The 24,679-nt window shown below is 48.9% G+C and overlaps 2 protein-coding genes across 5 annotated transcripts in view; both read right to left on the bottom strand.

Annotated features, from left to right (window-relative positions):
- Nucleotides 1-4,489: 4,489 nt before the first annotated feature.
- LOC124473075 (cAMP-specific 3',5'-cyclic phosphodiesterase 4B-like) lies at nt 4,490-24,578 on the bottom strand. Of its 4 annotated transcripts, XM_047028328.1 has the most exons (11): nt 24,523-24,578; nt 17,056-17,168; nt 10,773-10,866; nt 9,216-9,403; nt 9,002-9,100; nt 8,381-8,545; nt 8,013-8,112; nt 7,719-7,873; nt 7,341-7,463; nt 7,004-7,186; nt 4,490-6,777 (listed from the first exon to the last, which is right to left on the bottom strand). In XM_047028328.1, exons 2-11 carry the CDS (start codon nt 17,143-17,145, stop codon nt 6,433-6,435), a joined length of 1,542 nt encoding a protein of 513 aa, XP_046884284.1. In that variant the 5' UTR covers nt 17,146-17,168; nt 24,523-24,578; the 3' UTR covers nt 4,490-6,432. The 4 variants fall into 4 exon arrangements, with proteins under 4 accessions (XP_046884284.1, XP_046884283.1, XP_046884285.1 ...); XM_047028327.1 differs by lacking the exon at nt 24,523-24,578 and having other exon boundaries at nt 17,056-17,473; XM_047028329.1 differs by lacking the exons at nt 17,056-17,168; nt 24,523-24,578 and adding an exon at nt 14,106-14,481.
- The window catches only part of lrp8 (low density lipoprotein receptor-related protein 8, apolipoprotein e receptor), a 40,747-nt gene continuing 37,856 nt past the window's right edge, over nt 21,789-24,679 (bottom strand). Inside the window, exons 13-14 of the mRNA XM_047026923.1 lie at nt 24,536-24,572; nt 21,789-21,846 (exon numbers count right to left, since the gene is read on the bottom strand). Of these exons, the coding sequence (XP_046882879.1) occupies nt 21,789-21,846; nt 24,536-24,572 (95 nt within the window). The remainder of the gene's footprint in view (nt 21,847-24,535; nt 24,573-24,679) is intronic.

Consider the following 24,679-nt stretch of genomic DNA (forward strand, 5'->3'; position numbering starts at 1 on the left):
TGTCAATCAATACATGTGGGTGACGTAGCCTATAGTCATTGATTGAATTAAATAAGGTAACTTGTGATCAATAACATTGTAAAATATTTGTATATAAACTGGCACTAGTTTATTCTTAAGCAATTTTTACTTTACGCTGTATGTGTGTTTCATTATTATTATTTGTATTATTATTATTTAATAAGAAATAAAAATGATGTTTTCATCAGTAACGTTCGTAAGTCACAAAGTATTACACAAACACTGCATGCAGAATTCTACATAATAATAATAATACATCCTTCCTTATGTCTTGTATTGTACACACGATGGCACTAGAGATCCTAACTCTCACATCTCTCTTTTGCTCTATGAAATTATAGCCATAGTAAGTCACAGCCTCAGTTTCTTCCATGATAACAAACACGTCGGAAGGCATGATACTGTATCTTACATTGACTGTTTTCACAAGAGAGTATTCAGCCAAAATTTACAATAGAAAACTAAAACCTGGGACCCAGACCTCATCAGGACTCTTGTGTTTGGCCGTCGTACATCACAGAGAAACCAGGCAGTGATAACTATAAAACGTTTCTAAAAATACTTTGTGACAGAGAGTGGCCGGAAAAGAGGGTCGCCAGACGGCTAATGAGTGTTACATGGCGGAGAGGGGAGACAGGGCATGGCATCCACAGTGGCACGCCGATCTGCACGTAGGCCTGCCAGCCTGCCTCTCTGACACACACAACCCCACAGACAAAGGCGCGTAGAGGGTACAAACACGACGACACATAAGCATGCATCAGCATGCACACGTACAACACACACACTACAACACATACACACTACAAACAGCGCACGCGCACTAACTGGAAACACCCCCCTACACACACACACACAAGGCACACCCAACTACCACGCACACATCCGCAACTACACACACACACACAAACGCTGCACAGTTATCTGACCCTAATCAGTTTGAGTTTGGGCAGACCCGTCACAACAGCTCATCTAATCTCCCTCCCTGATCAGCTCCAGGGAGCGACGTGCAGCCAGGGCCATGCTCGGGCCCTGATGCCTACGTGAAGCTGCTCCTCTCTGGGCAAGGCAGAGGTCCGGAGGAGGTCTTGTACCAGGAGGACCGGACAGTTCAGCTGCCAGGGAGGAAGCCAGATAAACGCTTGCTAAGTGTGCCTCCTGTAAACCACCCTACGGGAATCCACAACAACACAACAATGGAATTCTAAGTAACCATAGGAAAGGCATATTGATGATCTGGTTACAGTCTAGGGGCCTATTCATTTACTGTAAGCTGATTGGATCACATGGTCAGGCCCAGCTAAAAAGAATAATAAGAAATGTTTGATGTTGTGAATAATGAAATACTTGACTGGGATTGTACAGTGGTGTATTATAGAGCACAGGTGTTATCTTAAGAGATTCTCGGAAGGTCGTCTGGGAGGGCCCATGGAGGCTTTAATGAATCACCTTCGAGATCAAAATGTTTGATGGTATCTCAGAATTTTCCGTTAAACTGCCACCCTGGTTAAACTCTGAGAAATTTGATTGTTGTCTGTTTTCTTAAGCGTCTCGAATGTTTATATTTCCTCTGCCTTACTCACCACCCCTAGCCTGCACAACCAGCACACACACACTAACACACACATAGAGACACTACATGTTTTTCTGTCACATCCCTCTGTCTCTGGCTGAGTCCTCAGTGAGGCGAGGACAGCCATTGTAATCTAGCCATGGTACTACTCCATTATATCCATCCAGGGTTATCATAGACTGTGTGATTTAGCACCACTACTGTACATTTCAAGACATACATTTAAGAAGTCAGTTCTTTTTGGCCTTGGTGACAGGCGACTGCCTACATCTCTAAGTGTCACAACCATTTCCACTCAACCAATATGTCAGCCATGGTTTCGCGTTTGTGTGCATCAGTGTGTGTGCGTGTGTGTGTGTGTGCATGTGTGTGTGTGTGTGTGTGTGTGTGAAAGAGTGCGTGCATTCAATCCTAGGGCTGCTGTTCTTTATCATGTCCTCACTGACCGAGAATGACAGGATGCGCCTCTGCCCTCCTGTGTGTGAGTGTGTGTGAGTGTGTGTGAGTGTGTGTGAGTGTGTGTGAGAGTGTGTGTGCTCTATCTCCATGGGAATGTTCTCTTGCATGTCCTCAAGTTCCCTTTGTGACTGAAGGCCGGCAGGGTAGCGCCCTCAGGAACGTCCACAAATGTCAAACTGCTACCAATCTCTCTCTCTCTCTCTCTCTCTCTCTCTCTCTCTCTCTCTCTCTCTCTCTCTCTCTCTCTCTCTCTCTCTCTCTCTACCTCTCTCTCTCTACCTCTCTCTCCCCAGCCTCATGCAGTCAGCTGCTCAGTGCACATCACCATTTATCAATGGTTCCATCCCATAGACACAGCAGTGCATGTTGTTATACAGAACATGCCACAATGTGCAGATACATTAGTACCTGAAATCTCTGCAGTATGAATAAAATACCACCGATAAGATACATGACAGTTTCTTGACGTACAGTAATATTGCCGACATGTGGGATTGAAGGCTCCAGGCTTCAGATGGGAAGATCAGACTAACACTGTTCTCCTCCTCGTCTTTTCAGTGGCAGGGTCCAAGAACCTGTCCTATTTACCTGTCCTGTTTATCTGTCCTGTTTGGAGATGTTCTCTTGCTGCGGATTATGTGTGATGTGACATTCATTCCATACATTTACAGACATTTAAGCCATCAGTCATAGACACTGAACAGAACAGATGCTATTGTTTTCTTTTCAATTATTTGTGACTTTTAGGAATGTTGAACTGGTCCTTTCATCATTTGTACTTACAAACGCTTACTCTTACAAACACACATGCTCAGAAACACATAGTTATATACCTGTTCATTTATCATTTATCATAATTTTTTTAACACTACCCCGATTTCAGCATTGGCACATACGGTAAACTTTGTTAAAAGTCTGGTAAAACGCTCCTTGTTGGAAAGTTGGGATGAGAGAATACTTCTAGTTGTTTTTTGCATACTTAAAAAAAAAATTTTTTAAACTGAGGTCACCCGAACCTTGATCTAATACAACAGCGACAAGGCTTGCATCTGCAGATGAAAAGACAATTCTTAGCTCGCCTCTGCAGCCTACAGCCTCATGTGGCTGTAGGCTGTCAGCCGCAGCTACTGGCCTTCACATTCCCCCTGGGAAGCCAACTGGCTGGTGGACGTCAGTCTCCACTGTCAGCCAGACTGTAAACAAGCAGCAGCTGGACAGGCGAGCTCCAGGAAGACACTTATTTTCATAATGTGGATCAAGAAAGAACAGGTTTGTTTAACTGGAAGTGGTTCTCTTCCCTTCCTCGGCCCCACGGGCCCCTGGACAGCCTGCCTGGAGGAGGAGTGGGGAGCAGGAGTGGGTCCAGGTGGGTCCACATGTGGAAGAGTGTGGAGGGGGTGGGTACACATGCTCCATCCATGGATGCTGTTGCTGCTGCCGGGTTAAAGTCGGACAGGACTGGACCCCCTTCCTGGACCCCCTCCCACGCCTCACCGCCCGCTTTACCTTCCTGGCCCATTGACGTCAGAAGCCCACAGACCACAGGACCACAAGTCAAGTCCCAAACAAACTATCTACCCATCGCCAAGGCAACCCGGCCCTCACTGACCACAACGGAAAACGCTGGCCTTGTGCAAGCGTGTTTACAGTAAACAGTCACCACGTTTTCCCTGAATTTGGGGAAATACGATACAGGGCGAGGTTTCAGTGGCAGTAATATGTTATTAGTGTAACTCCTTCTTTAAGTGGGGCTAGATGATTGTAACAGAGACAGTAAGGCTGTGTGCCCTGATGGACAACAAAACACATCTAGTATTGCTTGTCCTTCTGTGTCATTCCCACAGGTCCTGCACAGTTCTGGTTTCAGATAGCTGCTGTGTTTATAAACTGCACCGACCCTCATGTTGATTTCTATTTGAGCTGATATCTTGGGCGTAGCTAGCCTGGGCCATGGGAGGGTGAGCATGGCAATTTCTCCACTTCCTGTTGACATTCCTCCCCCCGTGTCTGTTCTGTGCCTTGTAATCTTGAATCTCCTGCACTGGATCTCCCGTGTCCCTGTATCTCTTGTGCCGCCTGTGCCTCATATCCCAGTGTCCCTGTGCCGCCTGTGCCTCATATCCCAGTGTCCCTGTGCCGCCTGTGCCTCATATCCCAGTGTCCCTGTGCCGCCTGTGCCTCATATCCCAGTGTCCCTGTGCCGCCTGTGCCGCCTGTGCCTCATATCCCAGTGTCCATGTGCCGCCTGTGCCTCATATCCCAGTGTCCCTGTGCCGCCTGTGCCTCATATCCCAGTTTCCAAGTGTCTCCTGTGTCTCCTGTGTCGGCCATGTCACCTGTGTCCCCGTACCTTACTAGTCCATCACCTCTATACACAGAGCAGCACACAACTTCTGCAGTCAAAAACTTGGATATAGGAAAAGACTCACAAAAAAGTAATTCATGCTGATTTTAATGATCTTATTGGAATGGAGCAGACAATATTTTACCATACATTGTGTGAGAAAGTATAAAGAACCCATTTGAAAAAAATGTCATTATTCCAACTACAGTGACCCGTCACCGTACTTAGTAGGAAACAATCCAGCCGTTGGACTCATTACGAAGGATCATAGTTACTATCGCCCATCACCTCAATACAAGGGTGTTTGAGAACAATACAAACATATTTTTTGGATTCACAGATATGAATAAATTGCAGTGGATTTCAAATATTGTTTGTCTCCTCAAAAAACAACACATGAAAAAAAAAAAGAAGTTCTTGTGTTTGTGTCGACAGTCCTCGTCCACATTGTGCTTCAGAACGGTGTGTGCAGATCTGAGCACTTTTCTCAGGAAATAAAACAGGATATTGCTTCATAGACTCATAGAACACCACGACAGATGTGTATAAATGCGTATATTAATAATTGCAACTAGATTGTGAATACATTTCTATTTACAGGTACAATGGAATGGTAATAAATAAACAGTTCAAGGTGAATACAAGGTATGGATGCAACACACACGTAGGGTTGGAATGTTCACATCCCTAAACAAGAGGTTAAAAGGAATGGCAGCATACTTTGCAGTACCTTTCAATTGAGCAAAAAAGAAAAAAGGATGACACTTGTTTTTATCCTTAACTTTAAATTACGTTCATTGTTGTTGTTAGAAATGTTCTGCCAGATCAGGAGAGTTGTGCATATACAGATCTGGCTTGAACCACATCAACATGATGTCAGGCTGTGTTGATGGAGGATGTTTTTCCTAATGCAGGAGGATGCGTGTTGGGCGGGTAAAATAGCAGCCGCGAGGATTTAACTTTCGAGGTTTGAAAGTAAAAAAACATAAAAATCTTTTTAGCTGAATTGGCCAAATCATTTTTTCAATTAATGGGTCTAATAAGGAATTACATTTTTGGGTGCAGGAGTTAATAAAAGGCTCTCTACATCTCTCCTTAGTGGCAGTTTGTCTGTTAAAGTGCTTCTCTCTGAACGTCTTTGGAACTGGTTGATTTTACTTCTTTCCCCTAGGAAATAAAAGGGAGTTTGTGTCAATACAAACTACTGATGGGTTTTGTGAGTGCTTTTGATGTTTTAGGGAGCTTGTCTTCACTGGTATTGACACTGATTTGTGCCATTTATTAGAGCATACGAATAACTTTGACTTTAAATTGGGATTTAAGAAAAGAAAATGGATACACTTTCTTTTTCGATCCGTCAAAAAGTGCAAATTGTGCTTGGAAGTCACATGATTAAAAAGTGATATCCCCAAATCCTTTTGAGAATATGCTGCAATATTGCCTACATTGGGAAGACTGCACAATTTTCTGACTTGTGAGACACACCGTCCATATTCTTGTGTAGAAAAACAAACATTTCACATCTTTTCACTTTGTTCCATAAATTATAGAAAACATGACGTACTAAAGACATGGTTGGTAAAAAAAGGTACACACTGTCTCCAGACAAGTGTTACAAAACAAGTAAACCTTCTTCAAAACAAATGAAGAAACCCAACAACAGCAACAACAAAAAAGTGAAAGTGCTCGTGTCTCCCGTCTGTCTGGACATAGTTATCCTTCTCTACTGTTCTACAGTATTAGTCCAAACAAAGGAGGTAGCCCCATGTGGCTAGGGAGCCTTGGCACTGCCTTCTACACTCCTCCAGTGGATCCTTCATGTCTGGCCGTCCTTCCAACACCGTTATTCTCCCAGGGGAGCTCTGAGACAAAGAGCTACAGGGTTTCCCCCACTCTTCTCCAGGGGGGGCCCCCAGAGTCAGTCAGGCCCTCTCGGGCAGCTCCAGAGAGCCAGGTTTGCAGGATTCCTCCACTGCAATTAAAAGGAGCCGCTGTGGAACAGCCAATGGTGTGGCCGCCAGTGTGAGGTCAGAGGTCACGACGGCGGGCTGGTGTCGGCGGGGTCGGGGGAGGAGGGACCGGGGAGAGTCTGCGTCTGTCCGCACGGCCGCCCCTCGTCCTCCAGCGTCAGTTCAAACTGGAACTTGGTCCCCTGCTCGCAGCCGCCCCGCCCCTCCCCGTCCCCGTCCCCGTCCCCCTCCCCGTCCCCGTCCCCCTCGGCGTCCCCGCTGTAGAAGGGCGGCGAGGGGCTCTGGGGGATCATGCTCTGGTACCAGTTGCGGTTGTCCTCCAGGGTGTCCAGGATGTCCTGGGCGTCGGGGTGGACCAGGTCAGCCCAGGTCTCCCACAAGGGGTGGACGATGTAGTCGATGAAGCCCACCTGGGGAGGAGAGGGGGAGACCATGAGGTTAGAGAAGCACCTCAGGAAACACACGTGACTCTGCCTGTCACGTGACTCTGCCTGTCACGTGACTGCGAGGCAGCATTGGCGAGGAGTCCGAGACACATCCACTCCTTTTCATAACAACGGCTACGACGTCATGACGGATAGAAGCAAGTGGTCGAAACAACGTTCTTGTGTGCGTGTGCGTGTGCGTGTGTCCCACCTGGCTCTTCTCCACCGAGGCGGTGTGTTTGTCACACATGGGGCTGATCTCCATGCCTCGCTCCCTCTCCCGGTCGCCCTGGTGGAAGAACTCGTCCATGATGCGGTCGGTCCACTGGCGGTACAGATCCAGGGACTTGGTGGGGTTGCTCAGGTCCGCACAGTGAACCATGTTCCTCAGCACCTGGAAGGGGGTCAGAGAACCAGGGTGAGTCCCTTATGCGGTAGTGTGTATGTGTTGTGTGTGACTGTCCTTGTGTGTGTATATAACTGCCTGTGACAGTATGTCTGTATGCATGTGTGTGTGTCTGTTGTGTGTGACTTGATCGTGTCTGTACCTGAATCCTGTCGGTGTAGTTGTCCAGGAGCAGCACTCCTGAGCTGGTCACCTTCTTGGTCTCGACCATGGTCTTCAGGTCAGCCAGCAGGCTCATGTGTTTAGACATGTCTGTAGCTAGAACCTGGAGGGACAGCAACAGAGACACTCTCACTTAGAATCAACACATACGAAAGGTAGAAAGAGGCAGAGGGAGAGGCAGAGAGAGAGAGAGAGAGAGAGAGAGAGAGAGAGAGAGAGAGAGAGAGGAAGAAGGTAAAGGAGAGTGTATGGAGTAGGAGGATGAGGTGAGAGAGAGAGGGAGAGAAGGGGTGAGACTAGTGTGTGTGTGTGTGCATGTGTGTGTGTGTGTGTGTGTGTGTGTGCGGTGTCCTCTCACCATGTCGATCACCATCCTCCTGAGGGACTGCCTCTGCTTCTTGCTGAGGTTCTGGAAGATGTCACAGTTGTCCTCCTGGAGTAGCTTGAAGCCCACCGCAAGGTGGTGGTTCTCCAGAACCGACTCATCGTTGTACATCAGAGCCAGCTCTGAGTCTGTGACAGAGAGGGAGAGCAGACAAACAGAGATGCAGAGAGATGGGGTAAGACACAGCAAGCAAATACAGCATTCTCTGGCACAGACCATAAATCAATACCTACTGATGAGTCAGGGTGTGACATGGTTTGTACTCACTTGTGTTGATGAGGAACTGGTTGGAGACACCCGGGTGGTCCACGTCATGGATGGCTGCCGCAAAGATGGCCGCCAGGATCTCCAAATCGGTGAAGACGGCCTGTGATTGGACAAGGGGCAGCGTGAGAAGAGGAAACCTTGTGAGTTTCACACAGTGTAAAGAAACAAATCGTAGGACGCTCAATTTGTTTTGCAGCCACAACAGCAACTTAAAGACATGCTGTGTGGAGTGGAGTTGGGCCTGATAAGAGTACAGGGGAGAAGGCAGGGAGAGAGCAGAGGGAGGAGAGAGGCAGGCAGCTTCGAGGAGAGGAAAAAGGAGGAGAGGAGAGGAGGGGAAGAGAAGGGAGCAGAGCAGAGAGTCTTACGTCCAGGGCAGGGGTGGACAGCAGGATGTGTGTGGACTGGGCCACGTCGGCCGCGTGCAGGCTGTTGTGGTAGGCCACGTCAGAGTGGTAGTGGGCCTCCAGGGTCAACATGAACGTGACAAACGTGTCCGTCGGGATCTTGAACGTCTTCATCAGGTCTCGCTCCTGCACACCAAAAACACACTCAGCTTACTGCCGTCGGGTTCTACTTAAGCCTACCATGTACTGCAGTAGTGTTTTGTAGCCTAGTACTCGGATGGTTAGGGAACTTCACTTCGAATGAACTTAATTTTTTTTGTGGGCAAATACTACTGGAATGATTCAGTGACAGATTCGGCAGTGGAAGGAGCTGGAGTTCAGAAGATGAGCGCGGTGGACTGAGTGACTCACTGGCTCATAATACCGTGGTGGTTCTCTGTCTAGTCATCATTTAGAAGATGTTCTAAGAACAGCATAACAGGACGTGAAGCAAACTGATTCAGTCAAACAGAGACACATACATACAGACCTTGGACTAGTGAGTCACTCCTTCCTTATTCCTTTGACGTATAATACTAAAGTGTGTGTGTGTGTCTGCGTGTGTGTGCGTCTGCCTGTGTGTGTGTGTAGAAGGAGGCTCACCTGGAAGATGGTGTACATGATGCAGGTGAGGGGGCGGTTGTGGGAATGTTCGGCCACCCTGAAGATGTTCAGACCCCAGGTGTTGATGTCCTCCAGGTCCTGATGTGAATAAGAGACAGAGGGGGGGGGGTGAGTCGAGACTACAACCACGGGAGGGAGGGGATGATGACACTCTGGATGGCGCACGCGCGCGTGTCTCCACGCTCTCCCGCACCTTGGACAGCAGGTCCTCCTGGTCCGTCTTCACCCCGAAGCGGCTGAGCGCCGAGTCCCCGGGGGCGTGGCTGACCTTCCTCACCCCGCTGATCTGGGTCATCATCCCCGTCTGCTGGCCCGCCTGCTTCCTCTTCCTCTCCCGGCCCTTCTTCACGGGGCACGGCAGCTCCAGCTCGTTCTGCTTGTCTGGGGGACGGAAAGAGAGCGAGAGAGAGAGAGAGACAGGGAGAGGGGTGGAGAGAGAGAGAGAGACAGGGAGAGGGGTGGAGGGGTGGAAAAGGAGCGAGAGAGAGAAAAACAGCAGAAAGCGTTATTTTGCTGCTTTGTGCATGACCAAACTTGACCTCTGACATGTGAGACCACAGACAAAGTTATTGAAGGATCTTAGTAGTCGTACTCATTCCATTTGCATCTGTCAGATCTCTGTGCTCTCTTTCCTTCCATCTCCTTTCCTTCTCCTTTCCTCAGCGCCTCATCACCGCTTTTTTATTTACGTGCCACGCAAAAATACCCCGACACCCCAAATAAAAAAAATACAAAATAATTTGCTGCTAAATGAAACTTTTTTTTAAATCGGAAGCACGGAACGCTTTTACAATCCCTTTCACAAACACCTTCACAAGTTCACCAATTCCGGGAAGAGAGGTCGAGAGGTGTAACGCAGTGACGCAAACAATAACAGTACGGAGAAAAGGAAACGGGCCTTTTCGTGTTCAGAGGTCCTGTTTGCAGAGACGCTGGTGCCATGCTGGTACCATGCTGGTGGTTTGCCCTCTGGCGCAGGTGATGTCCCCTTTGTTGTGCTCCTTCTGTGTGTGCGTGTGTGTGTGCGTGTGTGTGTGTGGGCACATGCCATATCTCATAGGACCTCCCCCTTACTCCATTGCCATGCACAAAGCACGTCTTTGTTTCTGAGAGACGCTAGCAGCTTCAAGGGCATCGAGACATTTCTGCTTCAGAGGTTCGTCGCCTGTCTTTTCTCGACGCGCGCGGAGGGGTTTTCAAGGCACGCGCACTCGTTTTAGTCAAGAAAAAGCAGTTCCATGCTGCTCGTTCTAGTCCTAGCCCCAGTCCACATGCTGACTAACTGACTGGGAGTCATGGACTATGCTCTGGAGCTGTCAAATGCAGGGAGACACTGCAGCCACACTGCTGAATAATACAGAGGCTTGCCCCAAACCACACACACACAGTCCTCTCCCTCTCCAGACTGAAGTCATCCCCCCCCCCCCCCCCCTCCTCACCCCCCACCCCCGCCGCAGTGAGAGCGAGGGAAACACTCCTGAAAACCAGATCTGACTGGTTTGAAAGCAGTGGTGCAGACCAGAGGCTAGCCCTTCCGGTACGCTGCATGAGCTCATGGTAACCCTGAAGAGTCGGGCACACGCGCTGACCTTCCTGCCCGCAGGTGTCATACCGAGAGAACAGCAAGAATTTGACCTTTCAAATCATTTGGATTTACCTCATGAATACCCGTCACGTGAAAAGAACAGACTGTCTATCAGTGTATGGTTTGTGTGCGCGCATGTCACTTGGACGTGACTGAGACACTTACCTAGGAAGGTGTTGGAGATGAACTCTGACACCTGGTTGCCAGAGCGACTCATTTCCGACAGGTGGGTCAGCTCTCGGTTCAACATCCTCTTGAACTGGAGAAAAACAGATCAGATCACGTTAGGTTGAATGTATAAACAAACAACGTTGGAAAAAACATAGCCACGTTGAGGGAATTTCCATCAGAGTCATTGTCCACTGGGAGAAGTCACATTTTTGTAGACCATACAAGGAAATTGTCTATCGTCCCAGACCAGCCTATATTTGTTATGAGTTCCAGATTAAGTTTGACACACGAACAAGCAGACCCCCCCCCCCCACACACACACACACACGCCTTTGTTCAGGACACACACCTTGATGTAGCCCCAGGAGACAGAGAGCAGGTAGTTGCCCTCGGGCATGGTGCTGAACTAGCCCTGCTTCTCCCCAGCAGAAGCCCCGCCTGTGCTTCTCTCTGGGGGGACCCCGCACCACGTCTACCACCACCACCACCAGCCCTCTCTCACACCATGAAAGCCCCACCGACAGAGCCCCTAGACAGGGGTAGAGTCAGCCCCCTGTGGCCCCTGCTGAACGCTCCGCAACCCAATCCTCCGTGACTGATACGAGTCTGTGCACAGGTGGCTAGCTACACTCGCTATCTTTCCTTTGACCGTGGAATCCCCTCTGGACCTAAGCGGGGGAGAGAGGTAATCCCCCCTTCCACTTTCACCGGTCTCTCTCTGTGTCCACGCCAAATAGGATCGTGATGAAGAGGCGGAAGAGGGCTCCAGCCTCAAGTCTCCTGTGGCTGGCTGAGACAACCCTCTGCTTCTCTTGCTGCTCCTGCTTTATTCTCCTGCTAGTGTTTCCCCTCTTCTGCTCAGCACAGCTGGATCCCTCTTCCCGCTCTCTCTCCCTCTCCTCTCTCTCTCTCCCTCCCACTTCGAGTTCTCCGCAAAATCCCCTCCTCTTTCTCCCTCGCGCTCTCCCTCTTTGCAAAGATCCCTCCCTCCCTCTCTCACACACACACACCCTCTCTTTCTGTTTGATTTACTTATCAATCTTGTCTATCAAAGGAGCACCCCCCCCTAAGCCTCCGATGCAGCCCTTGCAGATAAGGCATGTTTAATGCTCCTGCTTCCTCTAACCAGGGTGGACCGGCTGGTTCTCTGTACTGTGGTGAAAAGGAAGGGACGACGCGTGGCCGCGTCCCTCATGCGGGCGGCGACGTTGCGCGCCGCCTCAGATGCTATCTGGCACCGTGAGACGAGCCGGGCGTGTGTTTGTCTCGTCTGCAGCAGCTGCTGCTGGCTCCGTTTCCCAGCGGAGGAGAGAGGGAGAGAGACAGAGAGAGAGAGAGAGAGAGAGACAGAGAGAGAGAGAGAGAGAGGGAGAGAGAGAGAGGGTGGAAGAGAGAGGGAGAGAGACAGAGGGTGTAAGAGAGAGGGAGAGAGACAGAGGGTGGAAGAGAGAGGGAGAGAGACAGAGAGAGAGAGAGGGTGGAAGAGAGAGGGAGAGAGACAGAGGGTGGAAGAGAGAGGGAGAGAGACAGAGAGAGAGAGAGAAAGGGTGGAAGAGAGAGGGAGAGAGACAGAGAGGGTGGAAGAGAGAGGGAGAGAGACAGAGAGAGAGAGGGTGGAAGAGAGAGGGAGAGAAACAGAGAGAGAGAGGGTGGAAGAGAGAGGGAGAGAGACAAAGAGAGAGAGAGGGAGAGGGTGGAAGAGAGAGGTAGAGAGACAGAGAGAGAGGGTGGATGAGAGAGGGGGAAGAGAATGGGAACGAGGAGAGCGCGTGGATGAGAGAGAGGAGAGAGAGAGGGAGGGGGGAACACACAAGCAGGACGTCGGTCGTCTGCAGCATGCCAGGGCGCCACCAATTACGCTACAACCTGAACGCCATGGCAACAGAGTCACGTGACCTACTGAGCCAGTCTGTGTCTCTCATCCAAACACAGTGCATCCCACCATGCACTAGAGTACAAGTGCGGACGAGCGCACAGGCACACGCGCACGCGCCAGGTTACTCTGCAGTGCATTGCTGAGCTCAGGAAGAAGGCAGCAGCTATCTGTGGTTCTGTCTCTCACTACTCAGTTCTAGTGGAGCTGCATTGATGTTTTGCAGTTCTGCCTTGTTTCTTTTCTTAGAGAACCCCTTTCAACGCTGGAATCATATGTTCCTGAGTCCAGCTGCAAATCCAACCGTAGATGGGTCACATGATTTCCCTTATTCATCACAGATTTCTTATCCCCTTATTGCTTGACATCGAGCAGTCTGTGGCTGAAACAGGTGCCATCTGGCAGTCAAGTTAGTCCTCCTCCACTTGACTTGAAACTCCTAAAACACAACTCAAAGCTTTGGCTGCAATAGCGGCCTACAAAACCTCTTGCCAGAGACAGTTACTTAAACTCCAGAGAAACCTCATAAAACTAAGACCTGGAATCACGCTAGCCTGATTCTATTGAAAGGGGACTTGTTATTCATCCTTAAGCAAAGAAAAAGAGCAGCATATTGTGACCACAGTGAGTCACCACACTGTGTTCTGTATGTGTGTGTGTCAGTTCTTTCCCCTAGAAGCCATGCTGATAAACCACAGCTGCATACGTTAAAGGCCTGCTGACTGATACATGAGTGTTGTGTAGGATACATTACTCAACACGCGCCGTCACCTCACACATTCTGTTGTGTCAAGGAGGCCAGCGTACCGTCATAACGGACAATTGCCCTTTCTTTGGCAAGACGAACAGTTATACTTCAATGACGCAAGAAAAGACACTTTGTGGGTAGACAGAGTTCTCAGTAAGAGAGTCACTGTGCTACTGTAACTTAGCATACTTAACGCGGTTGCTGGCAAGCAAGGGACAACTAGATGTCTAGTTCCTTTAGCAAGCTACTAGTTTGTATGCTTGTCCTAAAAAATATAATACATTAACATTTTTGATGTTGAAAATAAAAATAATATTTTTTTGTCATAACTGGATACAAAAGTTAGTTATTTCCTCTTTGGCTTTACATAATGGCCACACAATACCAGCTTTGTCAGCTGATCCTAATCCCCAGCCACCAACATGACCTCTGCAAAATACACTGGTTATATAGTTTAATATTTACTTGAATATTGATTACATTTTGCACAGTTTTCATTACTGTTTTCACTTCATAAATGGAAAAGAATACGAGTGTAAATGGATGATGAAAGCGTTTAGCAATTTTCCGTACTAAAACACAATATTTTAAGACAGCTCAGTAACCAAATATTTCTAGAGTTTAAGGATACGTAACTTTGTAACATTTAAAGCGATCGGAGGAACCGTTTTCTTCAAATGTACTCTATAACTGTGCAGGAACCTACCTGTTTCCAACTCGTCCGAATCCCAAACATCTCATTCTTTTCAGGGTAACATAGTCCCATTTTTCTTCAGTCTGCAAACTTCTTGTCTGAACTTGTCTCCAGTGTGTAGAGGCTTATCTGTGAGCGTGCGAGTGCTTCCTCTGTGTGCTCACGTCTATTCTCTCGTGGCAGGAAACCTGAAGCGATAAACTTGACTGAAGTGACAGCCAGGCGTGCGGCGTGTTGGAAGACCTGAGGCTCCTCCCCTCCGTCACAGACCACGCCTCCTTCCCCCTGCCTCGCCTCAAATCTGAACTACAGTAAACCACCATGGTCATTTACCGGTAAGAAGAGCTTCCTAGGAAGCACACCTTCCTGCTCCCTTCCCACTCACAGCCTTACCCTAAACCCCACCTCCACACCAACACAGCTCCAGGTAAATCCCTCATTACCAAATACTAGACTGTTTAATGCTGCTGTCACGTCATTTAGAGCAAAGTGAAATTACTCGGTTGAGTATTTCGTAACCAGGCGTCATCTCTCTGCGGTTGCTGTCTCCCCTGGCCTTGTTCCCTGCTTCCACAGAAAGAGGTGGTCCTGGGGGGAGGGAGGAGGTGGAGGCCCTGGTTGGTGAGTGAACCTGATGCTGCACCCACACCCTACGGCTCAGACGGACACTCTGACAGGAGCCCAGACTGACCCCAACAGTCTACACGTGCCTCACCCTCCCCCCAACCCCACGTACCACGTTCACCCGCTTCTGGCTGCCTGTTTGCCGTGTAAACAGCTCGGGGTCATAGCTGGGTGCGGGGGGGGGGGGGGGGGGGGGGGGGGCAGAGGTTGGCACCAAAACACAAATTTTTCCGTGAGCCAAAGTTTCAGCTTGGGTGTGTGGGGATGACATACTTCTAGAATGTTTCATGGTCAGTGTTTTCAGGTAAAAGCTTGTGATATCTGTACAAACAGACGATGGAGCGTTAGCTCTCTCAACACTCCACCACAATCGCTTCAACCTCTCAATAATGGTCGTCATACTATAATTTAACAGCCATTTTCCCCCTGCTAAAGCTCCTGACCTAGTCACTACATCTGTTTCAATAATTCCGTCATTTTCGCAGAGACGGCGGGGCTTCAAAGAGGCCTGACCACACGTGAGTTAGAGTTTCCTACTGGAGCGGCGCGCTCCTCGCACGCTAGCCCACAATGCTAGCCCACAACGCTAGCCCGCTAACTGGATTCAGATGGTGCTGTTTGTCTAAGGCCCGTGGTAACGTCAGAAAGGACCTGTGGCTAAGCTAATGATGGCTAGGCTAGGGCGGCGCATTTCTGCTCTGAGGCCATCCGGGCCTGTCCGGTGGTCCTGCAGTGTGTGTGGTCCTGGTGCAGGACACACCTGTGGTCTTGGAAAAATGAAAGTGCCCTTCATTTGCTTGTGACGGGCTTTGGTCCTTTATTATGGACAGGAGAGAGGCCTGGTGGTCTGTCCTCAACCCTGTGCGTGTGTGTGTGTGTAGGCGTTTTTACAGGTTTGCCTTTGAGGCCTGAACGGTAAAGTTGCGTAGGTGAAAAATCCAGCTCAGCCCACCAGACTACAAGCTTTACACTCTACACACTCTGTTTCCCAACAGATAAGTAGGCCAGTATTTTCTAAATTTTGCAACATGATAAACAGAGTCAAACACCATGACCTTGTATCCACCCTTTCCTCCTCCCCATTCCCCAAAGTGCAAGGTGCCCTGATGATCTTCTGCGCTATGACTCAGCAATATAACCTACAGCCAGCATGAACATTTATCTGAGGTCCTGGCGAGTGTTCAGGGTGTTGTGTTAGCGTGCCACTGACGTGGTTTACAGTATCAGGCCTGGGCCCAGCCCTGGCTGTGCGGTGGACGGCCATTGTAGTCTGGTGGTCGGGGAGGAAATCACACAGGAAGTGACAGGAAACTCCTGTCATGGTCATGGTCACAGTCTGCAAAGCTTCCACCTCGCCCCTCCTCCTGACCACAAAGACACCGTAGTGCTACGGTACGTAGCAGGCCCAGACAACACCACCCCTCCTGGCGCCGTCTGAAGGTCTCCTGCACACGCAGCTATGCAGTCAACGGGACTGTCGGGGGACTCTGGGTACAGCACAGTGGACCAGCAGAGCCCTCCAGTGACAAAGAAAGCTTAGCATCTTGTTGCCATTTACAACAGCCAATTACTATGCAAAAAAACATAACCTTGTAACAGCATATTTACTGGGAACCTAGGTTATACAGTGTACTTAGCGTAGCTAAGCGTAGCATCACTCAATTAGCGTAGCTCAGTTAGCCTAGCTCTGGGTACTTGGCCAGGCACACTGTAGACAAAGGCAAAAGGCACGATAAGATCATGAAAGACAGCGAGACCTACTGGCAAGTAAGTTCAACAACCCAGGAGTGCTCTTCTATCCTAAAGCACACCACCCTACCAGTAAATGTAAGGAAATATATGGATCATTTACAAGCTATTATGCAAAACTACACACAACAACCGGAGGCCAGCCTGATATTATTCAAAGACAACATTCCTCTCAGGTCCAATATGCAAACAGCCCATTGTTGGTGCGTTTTATAGTCTGTCTGTCTAACACTGGCACTTGTTTACACACTTAACCACAAGACAGCTCTCACTTTGCAAGTACGTCAATGCGGTTTAATATTCATTTTGCATGCACAGTACTGAGAAAAAAGGATACGGCAATCCTTGTGAAAACCTACACAAGCAAAGCAACACCCACAACAGGTTTGACATGAAGACTGACCCACTGGCTACGGTTCTAAATGAGATTCACATCTATTATCTAACCAGACACGGTTGACAGGTTGAGAATGGGTTTTGTGGGTGTGTTGTGGACCTGGTCCATGTGTCTTACAGTGCTGGAAGTTTGTGTTACGTTAAGGGTTGGGTTGTGGGTTGCGGGTCGGGTGGTTTTGTGAGCGGGTCTTACCTTATTGGAGGCCATGTCGCTGACTGAGCGGTAGGTCTGGATGGTCTCCAGCTGGTCCAGACACCAGTCCAGCTCCTCCATGGTCTCCATGGCCAGCTTCTGGTACGAATCGTCTGTCAACAGACACACAGACACGTAGTCAGGGCCCAGGGCCGTGTGGCTGTGTCGACCGGGGGGTCCTGGATGTCCTGGAGGTGAGGAGGTGTGAAGAGAGACGCGGTGCTCCTTCATCCTATGGGGCGTTCTCAGTGTGTCTGACGGGCAGGCTGGTGCCAAAGTGCTCCTTTTCTCTTTGTCTCTCACACACGCAAACTCTCTATCTTGCTCGTCTCTGTCGGTGTCTGCCTCTGGCCTCTTTTCCCTCTTCCCCACTCGGCTTCTCTCCTCCCCTCCCTTTCCGAGCGTATCTCCTCCTCCTCCCCCTCAGTCTCTCTCCCCTGCCTCTTTCAGTCTCTATCCACCTCTTTCTGTGCCTCTCTCCCCCTCCCCTCTCCCCTTCTCCCCCGGTCTCTCCCCCGGTCTCTCTCCTTCTCCCCCAGTCTCTCCCCCTCCCTCTCCCCTTCTCCCCCAGTCTCTCCCCCTCCCTCTCCCCTTCTCCCCCAGTCTCTCCCCCTCCCTCTCTCCCCTTCTCCCCCAGTCTCTCCCCTTTCTCTCTCCCTTTCTCCCCCAGTCTCTCCACTTCCTCAACCCTGTGGTGCTGGGTCGGCGGTCAGCGTTGTGGTGTTGATGTGTCACTGAGCCCCCCGTCTAAGGTGCTGGGTGTATGTGTGTGTGTGTGTGTGTGTGGAGGGGGGGGGGCTTGTGTACTTGCTCCCCCTCCCCACACAAGCCTTTCCCCCGTTTACCAATGCATACATGCACACTTTAAATGATTTACTTGACTCCACCAATTGCGTTTCAACTTTCTCATACACTCACAATATTACAGACACATTCAAGTCCACTACAGAGCTGCTTGTGACAGCTGGAACAGTGCAATATCTGGTTAGATGCTTGCATACACACACACTGGTTGAGGTGGGACACACACACACACACATATTGCAGGTGTACATGCATCCCCTTACAGGAAATGACAGCAGTTTTCAGAAACGGGGTAGTACATTCACTCTCACACAGTGGAGATGAACATCATGACTTGAGGCTGTCATATTAAGATTTTTATCTCCACTCTGCAGAATGCAATCCTTCCAGAACTGTCTTTCCACAGCACATCCTGCACATGCTCTCATCTTTGAATACATGCTAGCCATGTCCAGACTTCGCTCTGCAGCACATGCCTCTACCCTGGACAAACTAGCTCTGCTCTCAGATCCCCTCCAAACACACACAAGAGAGAGAGAGAGGAAGGAAGGAAAAAAAATGATATCAAAAGCCCAGCGCTGTGTTTGCACAAGCAACACGAGAGGCAAACTTTAACTCCCTGAGCTGGGGGACGGGGGACGGGGGGGGGGGGGCGGGGGGCGGGGGGACTCCAGACCTGGGTTTGACTGGGAGCCAAAGAAACCAGAGAGCTTCCTCTCCAGGACCGGACTCACACAAAACACGGAACGGAGTCTGTTTATCTGGACTAGAGCGTTTTTCCAGTTCGACGGTCGACAATCCTGAACAAATGGCACGATGACAAAGCAGCAGATGATGGTTCAACTCATTTCACATCTGGAACGACTGAAGGCATCTTGGCCTTTCAACTTCCAACGCTGTTTCAAGGTTGGGGCGGGGGGGGAGGGGGAAAGGGTTGATCTCAACTTCACACACTTCGCATGTGGAAAAGGTTTGCCCCATACGCTTCGCACAACGGGACGGCTGGCGCGCGCCTCAGCAATTTACGTCAATAAAAAGCAGATCAAAGCACATCAAAAGGGCTCGACGGCGCAGTGACGGCAGCCAGAGTGCGCGATCCTTCACAGCGCCAAACCACGGCACCGTACCAGACAGCTGCCAGGGGTGAGAGAGATCCCATGGAGTAGGGCAGCCATGGAGGGGCTGGAGGATACTGGTACGGTGGTTGTTGTGGAGGAGGAGGAGAGAGCGGTGAGCAGGATCAGAGAGGGGCCCGGGTAAGCTGGAGCCAGCTGCTGCCCCTGGGCCTGGGGGGGGGGGGGGGGAACCTGCCAAGAAGGTTCAACCACATCCCGCCTTTTCACCTCAAAGAGGATATATAAAGACCATTAGAGGCATCGGAGCAGTCCCAGAGCCCAGCAGACTGGATCATGGAACCCACCCGTGGGTTCTACCAGGGTAGGGAGGGATGGATGATCCTAATAGTGCGGTGGAGCTGGGCAGGGTCCAGAACTTCATCCTGGGTCGTTCGGTGGGACTAGGATAGACTGACCAGATATGTGAAGGCAAAAATGACTGACACTGGTAATGGTGTAATGGAAAATGTCTATCCCATAATATCACTGACAGAGCTGTGACTCAACAACAACAACAGCAGGTTGAAGTCAACACAGTCTTTTACATTAATCTTAAATCTCTACAGAGAGACTATCAATAATTTGGTAACCAATCTTTGATAACCAGTGCTCGATCAAGTCACATGGTCCTTTAGACCTGACTCAAAAAGGTGTTGAAATCAGGTATTAGTCACTGGGGATCCAAGCTTTTTCAAGTGTCAAATAAGGTAATTTCAAAACACTGAACCATGAGTCATTGGAATCGCCATTCCTGTAAGAGAGCAGTTGTTTACGTCTAGATTCAAGACAGTAAAGGGACATAATGGAAGCAGACAGGACTGGTAAATCAAGCCTCACATCAAATTGTTCATGAATACAACAGACACGACTGTACGTTGGTCAGGTGACATTTCCCATTGTCACCAGTCAAAGAGTGACGCACGCTCCCAGTCACATTCAGAGAGGCTGCTCCTAGACATTTTTCAACGTACTTTTCCAGACGGCGGTCTGGTTTTTTTTCCAGCGGTGGTCTTAATGCTTTGGCCATATGCTGGAGGCGAGGAGGACAACAGCCCTCAGTGTGTGGAGCAGGCCCACACCCCCTCTTCTCTCCCCCTCCCTCTCTCCTCCTCTCCCGCCATCCCAGTCCCTCTCTCAGGCCCACAGACCGGCCTCTGTGAGAGATGTCCAACGGCAGCGCTGTCTACCCCTCTGCCCCCAAACCCTCTTCGTCTCACACTGCCCCTTTCTCTCCCCCCCTCTCTCCCCCTCTCTCTCCCTCTCTCTCCCTCCCTCACTCTCCCTCTCTCTCTCTCTCTCTCTCTCTCTCTCTCTCTCTCTCTCTCTCTCTCTCTCTCCCCCTCTCTCTCTCTCTCTCTCTCTCTCTCTCTCTGTCCCTCTCTCTTTCGCTCTCTACTCACCCCATGTATCTGACATTACATTGGTTGGATACCTGAGAGGAAATGGACAAGAAAAAAAAGAGACATATATTTCATATCCAGCAAACAGCTCCCTGGGTTGCAATGTGCTATTTCCCTTTAAGTCAAGCCCATTTCAGAGAAAAAACTACGAGCTGTATGGTCCCAAAGCAGAGTTTGACTAAGGACTCGTAGACTGAGTGATTTGACAGGATGTCTCAGTCCCCGCGTGTGTGGCTCAGGATCCATGTGTACATGCATGTGGGCTTGGAGGAGGAAGAGGAGCCACACTGAATCACCCCTAAACAGAGCCCTGCCACGCACACACACCTTCCTGTACGTGCGTCAGCCTCGGAGAGGGAGAGAGAGAGAATGAATGATTCACCTGACCGACTGACAACAGCTGATGAAGTCATCCGAAAGTCATCAGAGAGTCATCCAGAAGTATGTTCATGACGCCTCACAGAGAACGAAACCAAGATCTCAACAGCTCTGACGGACAAAGACCAACAGTCTTCACTTCCCAGCAACATCATAACACCTCGTTTGAAGTCCACCATCCAACAAACGATAAACAAAGACACATTTGACAGGGTGATAACAACACACACAAACTGTGTGTATGAGTGAGTGTGTCTATATACATATATACATGTATTACGCACTTGATATGGAGTTACCCGTGGCATATGTTTTAAGGTTGTGTGGTGAGGGCTTTCTGGTGCACTCAGAAGCCAGTGTCATGCTGGGTGTATTACCACAGCAAAACAAGCAACACTAGCCTGTGACTCTTGAAGGTTTACAAGAGTGGCCTAATCTTCCAAACTAGCGAAACAACAGTCAGCTCGCCAGCAACACAGAGCATAAACAAACACACACACACACACACACAGCTCTGGGCCTGTTTGACAAGCCTTCACAATGGACCATGGAGCGCTTCTGGCACAGTCTACTGAATGGGATGGGCGGCAGTCAGCTTTATGGCTGTGTGCTGACGTCAATAACATAATTCAAATACTTAACCAGGCTGCACGCTTCCAGCCCTCAGGGTCCCCTGCTCTAGGCGGGACGGGGGAAAACCCGGAGCCACCGGGTGAACAGGAGTGGAGCTACTCAGACTGGACCGGACCACAGTCCACAGCCTGGACAGGTGACAAATGTCCAACTGAACAGGTCCAAACTATCCCTAACCAGGCCTATAGCAATGTTATCATTATTGAACTCCAAACTAGGAAGCTCAGGATTCAGGACCAAGCAGGTCATCCTGGGTCTAAGTGTTTCCCATGTGTTTGTCATGGAAGCTTCATGTGCAGACAAGGGGTTTTCCAAAGGCCATCCCCCCTGTGTGTCTCGTGGGGATGATGTCATTTGGCTGGACATGGTGGACAGTGTGACACTGTCTGTACTGAGCCCAGAGCTACAAACGGCCCTCAGTCTCTAGGCTCTGCTGAGAGGGGTTCTCCAGCTCGTACTGCCTGTCACAAATACAGGTTCACATGCAGACGCGCACGCATACACAATGTTTTTGAAATATTTTTTTTATAAATGTTTTGTATGCATGTATACACTATAGTTACAATTATATTATACTGTAAGTAGTACTCTATAATTGTATACATTAATTACTCTGTAATAGTGTACTGTATATTCTATAATTGGTATACTGGAAGTACTCTATAATAGTATACTGTAAATATTAGTGTATAATAAGGACAGTAGTATTACCCATTAACCAGCATAATAACATATACTCAGTAGAATATAATTGCACTCAGTAAAAGTAAAGTAAACCTGTTATATTGGTTTTAATTCTCATGACGTGATGGTGACGAAACAAGAAACAACAGGTAGATGTGCGTGGATGTTGTGCTCATGGCCCACACCCTCTACACACACACACACACTTCCTGTAGTGCCGTTTCTCATGAATATATGTGCAGGAGCAATGTCCTTAGTTAGAATTAGCTAATTTTATGACATATCTGACAGGTCACATGATCAGATCACCACCACTGTGGGAAAGAGTACTCACATATGCACATGCTTACACACACACACACACACACACACATATATACACACGCACACATGTATACACACGCACACACACCTCTAATATGTGAATGTACAGTACTTGTAAGCACATATATGTAGTCTATAATTGTTGAAAACCACACTCAGAGGACAGTGCTGTGCAACAGTCACACCAAAACACAAACACATGTTGATACCCAAACACTGTCCAGACTTTACATTACTGATCCAGCTACAGTTGACACGTATGCGCAGAGTACACAATCATTTTCGTCCCTCTAAATAAGATCAGCAGGCTCCCCTCTACTGCATTTACTAGCCAACCACGTCTTAGCTAGCATGACGATATTGGGCTAAAGCTAGTGATAACAGTTACAGATGAATTGCTGATCTCAGATGGCCAACAGCGTCAGTGCTCACGCATTTCCTTCAGAAACCCCCTTTATCAACACCGCATTGCAGGAAAAAGCCTAGAATCTAATTCAGCAATGAATGCTGCTTAGTTGCATAGCTCACGAGACTAGAGAAGAGGAAGCCAAGACCTGGAGCAAAATGTTTGCCAACATGCCAACAGAATGACAGGCGGCGTTTGATCCCCTCACGTTGACTTTTCTACGGCCATAGTAATAACAGGCTGGATTGACAACGTGCCTGTTGGTCAGATCTCAGGCCCCCTTGTCTCCTCTCGACCATTCTCACGCACTGACACTGGTCGGGTCATTTACTTTGATTTATTCTGACCTTCCCGGGTGCCTGTCAACTTGTTGACGTTTCTCTGTCTCCTACCTCATCGCTCTGTATCTCACGCTCTCTCGTCCTCTCTTTCTCTCTCTCTGGAGATTTAACAGGTGGAAAAATGCAGATGTCTTTTCCACCACCCCGCTGGGCGCTCACCGACTCCACAGGCCACAAAACTCTGACGCAAAGCACAAAGGATTCTGCTTTTTCTCCCTTTTCCTGTCCATGAAATTCTATTGAGTAGACAAACAGAGCAGACCTGAGTGCCACGGCACATAGGAGAGGATATGAGGCGATGTTTCCCTGGTTGACACATTGTTCTTTGTTATGGTCTCACTCTCTGAACAACACCACATCAGCCAGAAGTCAGGTTCCGGTTTGATAACAAAAGGTTTGGATGTCAAATCAACAGAGATGAAAAAGCTTTGCTAAATCACGCTATGAAACCAACTGCCATAAACCCGACTGTGTTATTCTGTGAACAGAGGAGGACATGGAACCAGGTGAGGAGAGAACGTTTTTTTTTAGGCCACCACTGGAAACCTGGCGCTTGTGTGTTATTAAGAGTTTGATTGAGTCCCAGCCTGAGAGAAGTCAGTTCAGTTCCAGAGGGGAGCCCTGCTGGAAGGAAGGATGATGACACACTCCTGTTTTTTCCTGCTAGGAGGGGTGGAGGGTCTGCATTGGGCCATCTGGCCCACAAGGAAGTAGAAATAACCTGTGTGTGGACCTGACTGACGTCAATGGACGTGGATACCAGAGAAACAGGAATTAGATTCCTCCTTCACACCACCTCCTCCCCCCCCCCTCCTTCATCCTTCTCTTATGTGTTTCTGCACGTGCTGCCACTTTTTTCTTTTCTTTTCCGTCGGTCTAACTATGACTCCTCTGTCTGATAAGTTGTCAGTTCAGGGAAGTTTGTAGGTGTCGCTATTGTTCGTTTATTTACATTTATGCATTTTTATCAAGGGGCTGCATAGCTAACTACACGGATATAAGTTCTAACGTTGTGTACTTGCAAAATAAACATGTGTTTCACATCCAAGTGCACGTTTGGAAGGAGGGTTTTTGTACTGCTGTGTTTCTATGTTCGATTCCAAGTACACTGGCCTCCTGGACCCATCTTGACAACATCAGTTCCACAGTACAGAGCAGGACAGAGCAGCTGTAAATATCAACAATGCCATTTTCATTTGAGCCTTGAGACCTTTCTGTATGTCTGCCCGTAAGACACAAACTCCTCCCTGGAGCAACAGGACACGTCTATTCTAGACCTTATGAAAAGAGTACAAACGACTTATAGGTTGAAAATATGAATCCCTCTATGTTATGACGTTGTGGACAGTGTAACAGTGTGTGACTCGTTGGCCTGGACTCACCTGACAGGCTGACCTTGGTGACCGGAGGCTGGGATGCAGCTGGAGACCTTCTGTAACCAAACAAACAATGTTGTTGATGTTTATGATACCCTTAATGGCCATGTCGCTTACATTAGATTGTTGAATTGTATTTACATATCCATGTTGTATTTATTTT

The sequence above is a fragment of the Hypomesus transpacificus genome, chromosome 10 (assembly GCF_021917145.1).
Source record: "Hypomesus transpacificus isolate Combined female chromosome 10, fHypTra1, whole genome shotgun sequence".
In the NCBI taxonomy this organism is placed as follows: domain Eukaryota; kingdom Metazoa; phylum Chordata; class Actinopteri; order Osmeriformes; family Osmeridae; genus Hypomesus; species Hypomesus transpacificus.